An 11123-nucleotide genomic window follows, 5' to 3' on the forward strand; every position below is an offset into this window, starting at 1 on the left:
ATAGGAAATTTCATTTACACTTGTCCGGGCACTTGATTCTTGAAGTACAGCAACTTTTACTTTTTCCAAACCCTCCAAGACCACAGTACTGAGCCCCACTGGTTGAAGTGAGTCTACTCATGGCCTTCCTGTCACTCAAAAAGTCTTTATTGCGGAAACTGGTCACGTTCGTGAAACACCTCAAACTCTTGAAGTTATCGGTGATCCTTCTGTGCCGCATTCACCGACATGTCATCACATTCCTCCGTCGACTACTGCACGGGATTTCGTACAACCATGATAGCCATTTACAAAGACAAAGACCCAACGTTGATAGAATTATGGGAGCTACTCAGCCTGCTGTTGGGGGCACACAAGATCAGATCTCAGTGACAACACTTGCTGTACGCCCTCCCGAGAGGGAGGATGCACCCTTTCAACATTGTGTTGGGAGTCCTTTGGCATTTCCATTACCTCAGGTGCCAATGGATTATCTACCATATTCTGCTCAGACATCTTCGGCAGCACCTAACGTCCATCAACCAGGAGCAATTATTCTTCGCCCAATCGTTGCATCGCAAATCGGTAGGTATGAAAGGAATATCACTCAGTATGCCCTTTTAGTACTCGCGTTTCTTGAATGTATTTATAACACTAACGGTAGAAGTAAAGATTTCCGTGTGTTCGAAGTTAGCCCAGGGCCGAACAATTTTACAGAGTGAGGAAAACTGTGGTTGAATAATGAAATTCATCACCATATTTCTGCAGATCATCAATGAAAGTTGCCAATTGGTTACAGCTCACTCACCCTGAGGGCGCTCGCTTCTTCTTTAACTCGCATCAGGTGCGCAAGAATCATTAAATGGTTCAGACCACTCATCATGTGATACCACAGAGAGTCTTCACTGATCAAAATATTTTGGAGAATGACCTTGCACTTGATATTCTGGCTGCAGCCGAGCAAGCCAATCGAATGGCAGCAGAGAGTGGCAATGTTTGCGCGACAATGGAGCTTGCTATCGAAAAGCTCTCCGAAGGCGTCTTTGGATACTATTTTGTAGATCATGAAGCACGGATTATCTTCTGGCCAGAGATCGTCAAATCCAGAGAACTTATGATCCATGTACGAGGTGTCTCGGACAAGAATCACATCAGTGAGCGTGTAATTAACTCATCGAGATAATTTAGGGATTTGATATATTTAAACCCTAGGATATGCATTAGAGGCGCAATACTGGTGCGTCCAGCAACGTATGGTGAGTAATTACCTGCCCTTTATGAAAAAATAGTGATCAAACTTATCCAAGCTGGTTTTGATTGTATTACTCTTAACTCATCTGCGCTTATATGCTGCAGGAAACATTGCACTCTGTTCCCAAACATGCGTGCCCTCCCTAGACAGGCAGTGAATTGTTTGCGAGATATCATTGCTTATGCTCATGCCGGTATGGTGCTCTGTACAACCTTTTGGCTACATAATGAGTTTTCTGGCAGAATCAATCACATCTCAAACATCCCTTTCTCCCTTCGACTTGGATGAGCTATCAAACATACTCAGTGTTGTTGATCAAGTGAAAGGTCAGCCTATCAGTAATATTATCTTCGGGATCCGTCTTAATCAGAAGCAGATAACATCGAAAAAGTCAACGAACACTCTGTCTGTATCGTTGGTATGAGATTCAAATCTAGTCTTCATCGAATGTTCATATATTTGTCTCAAACCACAGCTCGATACTTGGATATGTTCTGTGGGTGACTTATATCTATATTCTTCTCCCAAATAACGCCGCTCCGAACTAGTTCGGGCCAAATTTGTCAATTTCTGTGGGCAGCTTGGTGCCCGTCTTGATGCTGATCGATCGTTATATGATAGTAACAGCAAGAAGCCCCACCCCATCTTCATTCGTATTTTGAACGTTGTTCTGTTCAACTCTCCAGCGATTCACAGCGAATCCCTTCACAATATTTGGGTGGACAATACCGTGGTCAAACCTAGGTGGAAGAAGTTCATCAGCCAATTAAATAGCGAGTGGAACAGTTTCACTGTGTTTGTAAGTACGTCGTTGGTCTTTGAATTTACAGACCTGCTCATTATGGCAGTCAACTGTGATGCTTGCTGTGGATGTCAGTTTCCTCACAGTTCCTGGAGTAGATAATCCCTCCATTCAGTCAAAACCAGCTGTGACGATTGTCATTTACCTGTCCACACTTTGTGCAATGGGCTCGCTCGTGATCTCTCTTATCCTAGCGGGTCAGGTCAGCGACAATAGACGAAGCTCGGCTGACAGTGTGGTGCGTCGCTAGCTGTAGTCCAAATGCCCCATCTCATGGCTCACACCGACATAGGCAAAATTCATTTCCTCGATGTCCAAATCACTCCTTGGCATCGAGAGTCTCGCCTTGATGCTCAGCCTGCCATTTGCTCTCCTTATCTGGGGGTAAGTTGTTCCAAAGTTTCGATATGCGCACTATTGACGAGGAATGTTGCAGAATGATTTTCTTTGCAATCGGACTCTCGATACTGATCTTCTATACTACCGATATCATTGCATTGACCGTTGTTATTCCTATATGGGCGATTGTTCTTCTCCTCTCGACATGGCCAGTCTTAGCAGCTAATAATTTACACGTCTCGGATGTTGTTAGGCGAGCCATCAAGTACTGGAAAGATATCATGCAAAACATGGTCATTATACGAAGGCAATGATCAAGATTCCTTTATTCGATCTGTGGATGGGACTCTTGACTTTCACACGTAACTCACTTGGTATTCACTTGTACTACTAGGTAGTCCTTGTACTCACACCGATCTCTCATCATGTCATAGTTACAGCTTAAGTATACGTAGTCGGTTCTCGACCACTAGTATCCCGCCCGGATGTAGCCGACGATGATTGGCGCCAGTGCGCTATGTAATCATGTATCTCAACGGCATGCACAACCAGCTCTGTGCGCTTAGTGCCTACTATTATACCTTCCGGACTATCGCTCTTCAACACTCTACCTTCTCTCGCCCGTCAGCAGACAAAGATATATTAGCTTTTGCATTCGGTTACCTCCGTCGTCATGCGGGAAGGATACGTTCACATATTCATCTCCTGGTTGAGGGTCATTATCAAAAAAACTGCATTTCGATCGTACAGGAGTCTCCTCTCTATTCTCCTGCGACTGATCCGACACTGTCAATCTGTCGTGAATGGAAAGGAAGGGCCCGGTTTGGCATTGAGCTCTCAGCCAGTGGCCAACCAACCCGGCGAGCCGACGACGCCTTCTGTGAGCCTTGCAGTGCCCTTACTTGAGGCGCCTCTGCAAACCCAAGAATTCCAACCTGGAATGAACCTTCATATGCCAATTCCAGAGCCTTACGAAGTGACAAATACTAATGTCACAGCTCATGATACACAATCTCCCGGAAGCTCTGCTGTGCCGTTTCCACCAATCCCTATGCCTGAGCCCAGTATCCCCGTGACTGTCGCCATGTCACCGCCTCCTACGACGCCAGGACAGATCGTTGATATCTTTCTAACTCCCATTGTACCTGAACCACAGGTTAGACGATATGAAAGGCATATTCCCATGTACGCAAATTATACTATGTCGAGTGAGTTTCTGTTTTAATCCATACTCACAGAAATAGCGAGTACAAGCCATTTGAGGTTAAGAAAGGCCCTTTGGACTGTTCAGAGTAAGCATGCCGGTGAGAGAGCCCGTGATGAGATTAAAATGTCCCCGCAGGGAGCTTGCTGCAGTAGAAGGATGGGAGCCGCTCACGCACCCGGAAGGGGCATTATTCTTCTATCAGCCATATAAAGTGTGTCCACCACCTGCTCTCAGTACACGACTTTACTTTACTCAAGTCACACACCAGAGAGTTTTCACTGATGCCAATGTTCGAGATTTTGACACTGCTGTCAAAATAAACAAAGCTATTGATACGGCGCACGAAGGCGTGCGGAAGGCAGACATCCGCTTGGATTCGTCCGTCGAGCTCGCATTGGAACTCATGGTGGAGGGGGACAAAGAATTTTTGGGCTACTACTTTGCCGACCACAAAAGACGTGTCATTTTCTGGTTCGAAGACTACAACTCCTTTGACCTTGTGAGTAATGTTCGAGGTGTAGAGCGCAAAAGCCACATCAGTAAGTTCTTTCCACGGGAGGCTTTCGTTTCGAGCTCCTGTAATTGTGTCGTTCCCAGAGTATGCATTAGATTCACAGTATTGGTTCGTATGACCTTCGGATGTACGCATGTTCCGTCACTCGACCAAAGTAAATGCGCTCACCCTTTGTTACAGCGATATTTTTTACTTCCCAGGATTTACATACCGTGACGTTGGCAGGAGACATGTTGAGCTATTTCCAAACAAACGCATCCTTCCAGAAGACATTGTCATAACGCTCAAAGAAATTGTCATGCATGCTCATGCAGGTGAGTAAAGATCGATAAGCGTTTTACATCGTATACAATTGACATTTTAATAGAAAACATCACTTCTGAAACGTGCCTAGCACCTTTTGCCCCAAGTGAGGTTGCAAGTATGCTTGGCCTTGTGGATCATCTCAAGGGTGAATCATTCCCTGATGCAGGAGAGTTTTTGTTGATCGTCTTTTCAGACAGTACTAACAAGGAGCGTGAACACTCCGTATGGATTGCTGGTAAGTCTGATCATGGGATGTCAGTTGAATACTCCTGATATGTTTGCTGATTTCAGCTCGATTGATGAGGCTTTTCTGTGAGTTTCGGCCAGTAGTTCCGCGATCTCCATCTCCTGATTACTTTACTAGGCAACGCGAAGTTTGTGAATTTCTGTGGACAACCAGGTGCCCGACTTGACGTAGATCAGTCATTATATGGAGAACATGACACTCGCTCGAAAAAAATAATTCTTCGTATCATGAATGTTATTCTGTTTGGATCCCCAGTTGCTCAAAGCAAGGCAATTCACAGGATATGGGTCGATGAAACCATCGTTCAACCACGATGGAAGGGTTTTATTGATAGGCTCATCACCGAATGGAATGGATATACAATATTTGTGAGTTGTGCTTTTGTTCCAAATTGTCATGCAATAAATGACCGTCTCAGTCTACTGTGATGCTCGCTGTCAATATTAGTTTTCTCGCGGTCCCAACTATCACGCCTCAAACGACCGCGATCGTTTTAACATATCTGTCTTCCCTCTGCGCCATGGGCTCTTTAGTGGTCTCACTGATCCTGGCTGGACAAGTTAACGACAGCCGGCGAGGCTCCGCTGAAGACGGGGTAGGTTTTTTTGTTTGATCGCATTACCTACATTAATTATGTCCACAGGCCTCTTTCATGGTAAGAATATCGGAGTCTATGTTCGGCCTCGAAAGCCTTGCCCTGATGCTCAGCCTGCCGTTTGCACTTCTGATTTGGGGGTCAGTTTCTGGGTTATATTTCACGGACTAGTGGCTCATCCTTTTACAGAATGACGTTCTTTGCTGGAGCATTGTCCACCCTAATCTTTCGCACTTCTGGTGTTGTCGCCATTTCCATCGCATCTCCAGTTTGGGTCGCCGTATTCGTCCTGGCGATGTGGCCTGTACTTGCCGCCAATAATATTCACATTTCTCAGTTGAGGTTCTGGATCATAGAACATGTTCTACCTCAGGCTGCGGGACCCATCATCATCTCTCATCACTAATCTGTGTTGTCTGATTGCAGGCACTTTCTATGGCGCGACACGCACATGGTTAGTACATGATGTTTCACAAGTTGATTTATATGATACACGTTTTCTCCTGAATAGCCCTACACAGAACTTACCAGCTCTAGATCTCGAATTGACATTCCTAGCACAAGGCTTGTCTAGATCTCTTTTCTGCAAAAATGTACGACGATAGCCTTCCCCCTTTTTTAAGGACTAGTATGTCCAGTTCTGTTATGATAACTGTATTAGGCGTTGAGACGACCAATCAAGTGGTGGTGTAATTTTGTATACTAGTCCCATTTCCTTAGCGCGAGTACGTTACAGTACATCCTTAGGATAGTAGCACTTGACACACTGCTGGCATGCACTCACTTTTAGCTCCGCTTGAGTTCCACAATCAGGATGGATAGTGACAACGCGTCCTCTATATACGGTATCGCAGGAATTAGTGTCCGTAATTGACCCCAGCATTATGTGAGGAGCGGGTTATCAATATTAATGTCAGTCTCAATTCAAAGACAATCTTGACGCTCAGAGCGATTCCGGCGCCAATCCAAGACGTGTGTCATGCTGTTCGTTGGATCGTACACTCATCCTCCTACACCTTTTTATCGTTCTTCTTACTTACTAGTTTGAAACAAAGTCATCTAGTTTTAGTGCACGGCTCTATTCGCTTCCATCATGTTCATCTCAGTGTGGCTGAGGCACATTGTTAAGGCAACCGCATTTCGATCGTACAGTCTCCTCTCCGTACTCCTGCGACTGATCCGACACTGTCAATCCATCCTGAATGGGAAGGAGGAAGACTTTCGTGAACGGCCTGGCGGTTTAGCATTGAGCTCTCAGCCAGGGACCAACTTGAACCAACCCGGCTCCGAGCCGGCGCCTCCTGTGAGCCTTGCAGTGCCGTTGCTCGAGGCACCTCTACAGAGTCTACACAGCCAAGGGTCCCAACCTCAAATGGACTCTCAGCATCTTCAGATGATTCCCGGGCTTCATGGAGGGTGGAATGATGCAGCTTTTAACGCAGACTTTCCTTCGAACTCTTCTGCTCCATTGATGTCAAACTCTGTACTCGAACTCAGCATCCCCAAAAATAATATCCAAATCACTATGCCATCGCCTCTTGCGGCGCAAGGCCAAACCTTTGATATCACTCTAATTCCCATTATACCCCGCCAGATCAATCGATACCGGAGGAATGTGCGAGTGTGCGCAAATTGTATTTTGAGCGAGTTTTGTTTCTAATCCATACTCGCAGTAAAACTGAATTCAAGGCGTTCTTGGTTCAAAAAGGTCCTCTGGACTGTTCAGAGTAAGCATGATGGTAAGAAAGTCAGGGAGCTTTATCCAATAGCGGGATGGGAGCCACTCACGCAACCAGAAGGGGCTTTGATCTTCTATCACCCATATAAAGTGCGTCTACTGCCTGCTCCTATGTGGCCTTACTCAAATCGCACACTAGAGAGTATTCACTGATGCCAATGCTCGAGATCCTGAGACTGCTGCCAAATTAGCCACAGCTGTTGAAAAGGCGTACAAAGGAGCGTGCAATGCAGACATCTTTCTGCATCCATCCGTCGAGCTCGCGTTGGAGTTCATGATGCAGGCTGGCAAAGAAATATGGGGCTATTACTTTGTTGACCACAAACGACGTGTCATTTTCTGGTTCGAAGACTACAAATCATATCCCCTCATGGACGGCGTTCGAGGTGTAGAGCGGAAGAGCCACATCAGTAAGTTCTTTCGTGGAATACTTCCATTTCAAGCTTCTGTACTCACGTCGTTCCTAGAGTATGCACTGGAAACACAGTATTGGTTCGTATGACCTCTAGAAGTACGCATATCACCTCATTTGATCAATGTCAATGACCTCACTTTGCAACAGCCCTTCTTGCCTCATAATTTGGATATCATGATATTTACAGGACACACATTGAACTATTCCCAAACAAACGTTCTCTTCCGGAAGATGTTGCCATGGAACTCAAAGAACTTGTCATGTATACTCAGGCAGGTGAGTACATGTTAATAAGCGTTTCATGCCCTACAAGATTGACCTGTAATAGACGGTATCACTTCTGCAACATCCCTAACACGCTTTACTTCGGATAAGATTGCAAGTATGCTCAGCCTTATAGATCTTCTTAAGGGTGAATCATTCGCCGATGAGGGGGGTCGCTACTGATCGTCTTTTTAGACAGTACTAACAAGGAGTGTGAGCACTCTGTATGGATCGCCGGTAAGTCCAATCATGGACGGTCGGTTGATTGCTTCTGATATGTTTACTGATGTCAGCTCGATTCATGAAAGATCTCTGTGATTCGGCTAGTAGTCTGCTATCTACATTTGCTGATTACTTTGCTAGGCAGCACAAAGTTCATGAATTTCTGTGGACAGCCAAGCGCCAGACTTGACGTAGACCAATCGTTATACGGAGAATCTGACGCCTCCAAAAACATGCTTTTTCGTGCGATAAATGTTATTTTATTTGGATCCCCTGATGCACAGAGCAGGGCCTTCCACAAGATATTAGTCGATCAAAACATCGTTGATGTGCGGTGGAAGCAGTACATAGACAAGCTGAATAGCGACTGGAATGGATATACGATATTCGTGAGTTGTACTTTTGCTTCATATTGTTATCATAGTTAATGACTATCTCAGTCTACTGTGATGCTTGCTGTTGATATCAGCTTTCTCGCAGTCCCATCTATCGAGACTCAAACGCCTGCGACCCTCCTATCTTACATGTCTACTCTCTGCGTCATGGGCTCGTTAATAGTTACACTATTATTGGTTGGACATGTTAATAAGAGTCTACGAGGCTCCCTTACGGATGTGGTGTGTTCATCTCTCCTTGTTGATATCATCCGATAATCTTTACGCCCTCAGGTTTCTTTCTTAATAGGAATGACGGGTTCTGTGCTTGGCTTGGAAAGCTTTCCCTTTATGCTCAGTCTACCGTTCGGCCTTCTGATATGGGGGTAGGTTTCCTGTCACATTCTACATCAGCGGCTCATTGTTCGACAGAATAGTATTCTTTGCTGCAGCATTGTCTGTTGTGATTTTCCGCACTTCTGACATTGCCATCATCTCGATCGCATATCCGACATGGGTCGCCATAGTCATTCTAGTCATGTGGTCTGTACTGGCTGCAAATCGTATTCACGTTGGGTCCCTCCTGCGGCGCTGGCTTCGCATCCGGTACAGGAACACGAGCCAATTCATTGCTTACCTGTGGAACAGGATCATAGAACAAGTACCAGTGACTACCCCCTCTCATGTCTAATTTGTATGGCCTGTCATCGCACAGGAGTCTCTGTAGCGCGTGCAGCTTTATAGCATTTTGGTCGATTTATGCCATACCTTTTCCTCTCGAACATCTATACACAGGATGTAATGTAAATATCAGCTCCGGGTTTATTGCTCCGTCTCTTCTGCCGGTCTCGTGGCAGTATTTAAGAAGCACGACTGAAGCGGTGTAAAGCTAAAATCACGAGGCTCAGCGCTCAGCACTCATCTCGGGTCACCGGAGGTACATATCCGGGGACTACCGCCTTATGTAGAAAGTGTTTCTGAACTATGGATAACAGCGTTTACCTTGCCGCAGAGGACCGGGTGATCTGCACTTGCAGATCGCCCGAGTCTTGACATGGACATACCATGCCATCGATTCCTTGTCATTGCTCACGTGGAACCCATGCATGATTTTCGGAGAGTATGTTAACGTCGATTTTGCCAATCGAGACTGGCGTAGGTGACTGCAGGTCGGCAGTACCTTAGTAGAATGTCATCGATCCAACCATTAAGAAATCAAATGAATCACATACTGACGTATACTCATGACATAGTAGATCGGCAGTGACGTTTACCATGACGGTGGTGGAGTTTGGGTGGGGTAGCATCACGAGCAGTGTGCGAGCCATATGTACTTAGGAGTAAAGTGAATTCATGCAACGGGCCTTGTCAAATTCGTGTGAGTCAAACGTTACCGAATTTCATGAAAGGTGACACTTTTTCATTGAGAGGAAGACTGTCACGTAGTCATACATATTGATGCAGGGCACATGACGACGTTGGGAACGAGACTCGGTCATTGGCAATCACAGGATATGAATTGGCAGCTGGCTGGCTGGTTGGGGATACATTCCCAGCAGGTCCAATGCTGTGCGATTCTGAGGACCCTGGGAACCGTAGCTCAGTCTTCAGAATCATAGGCTATCTGGCATGATCCGGATGAGACCGACCGAATCGAAAGGTGGTCCAGAAGGACCCAGGTGAAACATGATCACTCGTTACTTAACGTTAGACAATCTATAATCAGGACAATTAATTGCGCTAGCCTCGCTGAGTCGTGTAGAAACATTAAAATACATACCTGGATATAAATGTGCTGTGGCACGTCTGATTGGGCAGGTTGATACCAGTAGCTCACTGGTTCATAGCGGAATGGTACGATTTAATTTGGTTACGTAGTCTCGTTATCGATCAAAAGGGCTGTAACTTTTGAAGAAGCGTCATTCGTTCGCTTCGGTTAGCTACCGAACATTAGACGAGTCCGATGAAGGCCCAGGGACGGGAGATTAGCAAGGGGATTACAAAGGATGACGTTGTCATTATGGTGTCTAGCCGCGGACTGGAATGGATTCTGGAGAGTCTGGCCAGAAATCGACAAGACATGGCTTGGTCACTACCTAAAAAAGAGGACCACGACAGGCAAGTGGTGATCCGCTCTGAGTCTGAAGACGCACGAGACCATGAGAGCGGAAAAAAGCAACGTACACGGAAGCATTGCGTTCATGCAGAGAAAACTGCCAGGGACAGTGAGTCTTGCGCCCTGGCGACTCGGAAGAACGAAAGATCTGCCTAAGCAAGCATATATATATATAATTCTAAAGATGCCTTCAAGTTGAGCGGATGTAACGCGGAAGGATACTCAACGGACGTTGTTATGAAGCTCCTATGAAGGGCTGTTATGATTTGTCGGAGTGATAATGTAAATTCCGCAAGAACAATGCAGGAACCTGAAAATCTGTTGGTTGATATCAAGATAAGTTGTTCGGTTGGGAAGATGCGGAAGAGAACTCTGGTGATATGGGCGCGTGCGTATGTCACGGAATGGCTATACACGTTCAGTCTTATCCAATATTTAAAACACGTACGATGTCTTATCAACTCAAAGACACATCCAATTCAGATTGTGTAGCTAGGTTCGAGTACGTATTGTGCACCTACATTCTGAAATGCATGGCTTGAGACAGCAGCAGCATCATTTGTTGCCGCAAATGGGTGCTTGAGCGTGCATCATGCATCGGTTTGGATACAAAAGCATCCCTTCCGAATCTTCAAATCACCGCGTTGAGACAACCAAAATGGAAGAGACCCCGAGGGATGAGGGATGACGCTGGCTCTGACTTTGTATTAATTGGTCATTGGTCCGGACTCTAACGTTGGCAACGACTATACC

The 11123-nt window shown here is 45.8% G+C and overlaps 3 protein-coding genes across 3 annotated transcripts; all 3 read left to right on the plus strand.

Moving 5' to 3' along the window:
- Window positions 1-26: 26 nt before the first annotated feature.
- Window positions 27-2269, plus strand: HD556DRAFT_508715 (uncharacterized protein). Its single transcript, XM_041310810.1, has 10 exons — window positions 27-107; window positions 195-589; window positions 644-697; window positions 748-823; window positions 875-1133; window positions 1192-1216; window positions 1336-1424; window positions 1474-1557; window positions 1608-1727; window positions 1780-2269. Exons 2-10 carry the CDS (start codon window positions 321-323, stop codon window positions 2133-2135), a joined length of 1332 nt encoding a protein of 443 aa, XP_041159920.1. The 5' UTR covers window positions 27-107; window positions 195-320; the 3' UTR covers window positions 2136-2269.
- A 628-nt stretch (window positions 2270-2897) lies between these two features.
- HD556DRAFT_1443611 (uncharacterized protein) lies at window positions 2898-5647 on the plus strand (the record flags this gene model as incomplete). Its single annotated transcript, XM_041306643.1, has 13 exons — window positions 2898-3116; window positions 3184-3557; window positions 3611-3664; window positions 3715-3790; window positions 3848-4118; window positions 4177-4201; window positions 4274-4407; window positions 4461-4634; window positions 4691-4711; window positions 4764-5014; window positions 5065-5241; window positions 5290-5381; window positions 5431-5647. The coding sequence occupies 13 exons, from the start codon at window positions 2898-2900 to the stop codon at window positions 5645-5647; spliced, it is 2085 nt and encodes a 694-aa protein (XP_041159921.1).
- Window positions 5648-6760: 1113 nt separating this feature from the next.
- Window positions 6761-9111, plus strand: HD556DRAFT_508859 (uncharacterized protein). The gene is made up of 13 exons (XM_041310811.1): window positions 6761-6864; window positions 6915-6980; window positions 7041-7069; window positions 7119-7389; window positions 7447-7471; window positions 7582-7670; window positions 7723-7806; window positions 7854-7895; window positions 7952-7972; window positions 8022-8269; window positions 8321-8497; window positions 8549-8640; window positions 8687-9111. Exons 1-13 carry the CDS (start codon window positions 6855-6857, stop codon window positions 8943-8945), a joined length of 1413 nt encoding a protein of 470 aa, XP_041159922.1. The 5' UTR covers window positions 6761-6854; the 3' UTR covers window positions 8946-9111.
- The last annotated feature ends 2012 nt before the right edge of the window (window positions 9112-11123 follow it).

This window comes from Suillus plorans (genome assembly GCF_016647745.1).
Source record: "Suillus plorans strain S12 chromosome Unknown HD556scaffold_30, whole genome shotgun sequence".
In the NCBI taxonomy this organism is placed as follows: Eukaryota; Fungi; Basidiomycota; class Agaricomycetes; order Boletales; family Suillaceae; genus Suillus; species Suillus plorans.

Coding starts and splice junctions, on each gene's coding strand:
- HD556DRAFT_508715 (XM_041310810.1), top strand. CDS start 321: ATGGGAGCTACTCAGCCTGCTGTTGGGGGCACACAAGATCAGATCTCA. Junction 1,217..1,335: donor GCATTAGAGGCGCAATACTG/GTGCGTCCAGCA, acceptor TATATGCTGCAG/GAAACATTGCACTCTGTTCC. Junction 1,728..1,779: donor TCGATACTTGGATATGTTCT/GTGGGTGACTTA, acceptor GCTCCGAACTAG/TTCGGGCCAAATTTGTCAAT.
- HD556DRAFT_508859 (XM_041310811.1), top strand. Junction 7,070..7,118: donor TCTTCTATCACCCATATAAA/GTGCGTCTACTG, acceptor ATCGCACACTAG/AGAGTATTCACTGATGCCAA. Junction 7,807..7,853: donor CCTTATAGATCTTCTTAAGG/GTGAATCATTCG, acceptor TCGTCTTTTTAG/ACAGTACTAACAAGGAGTGT.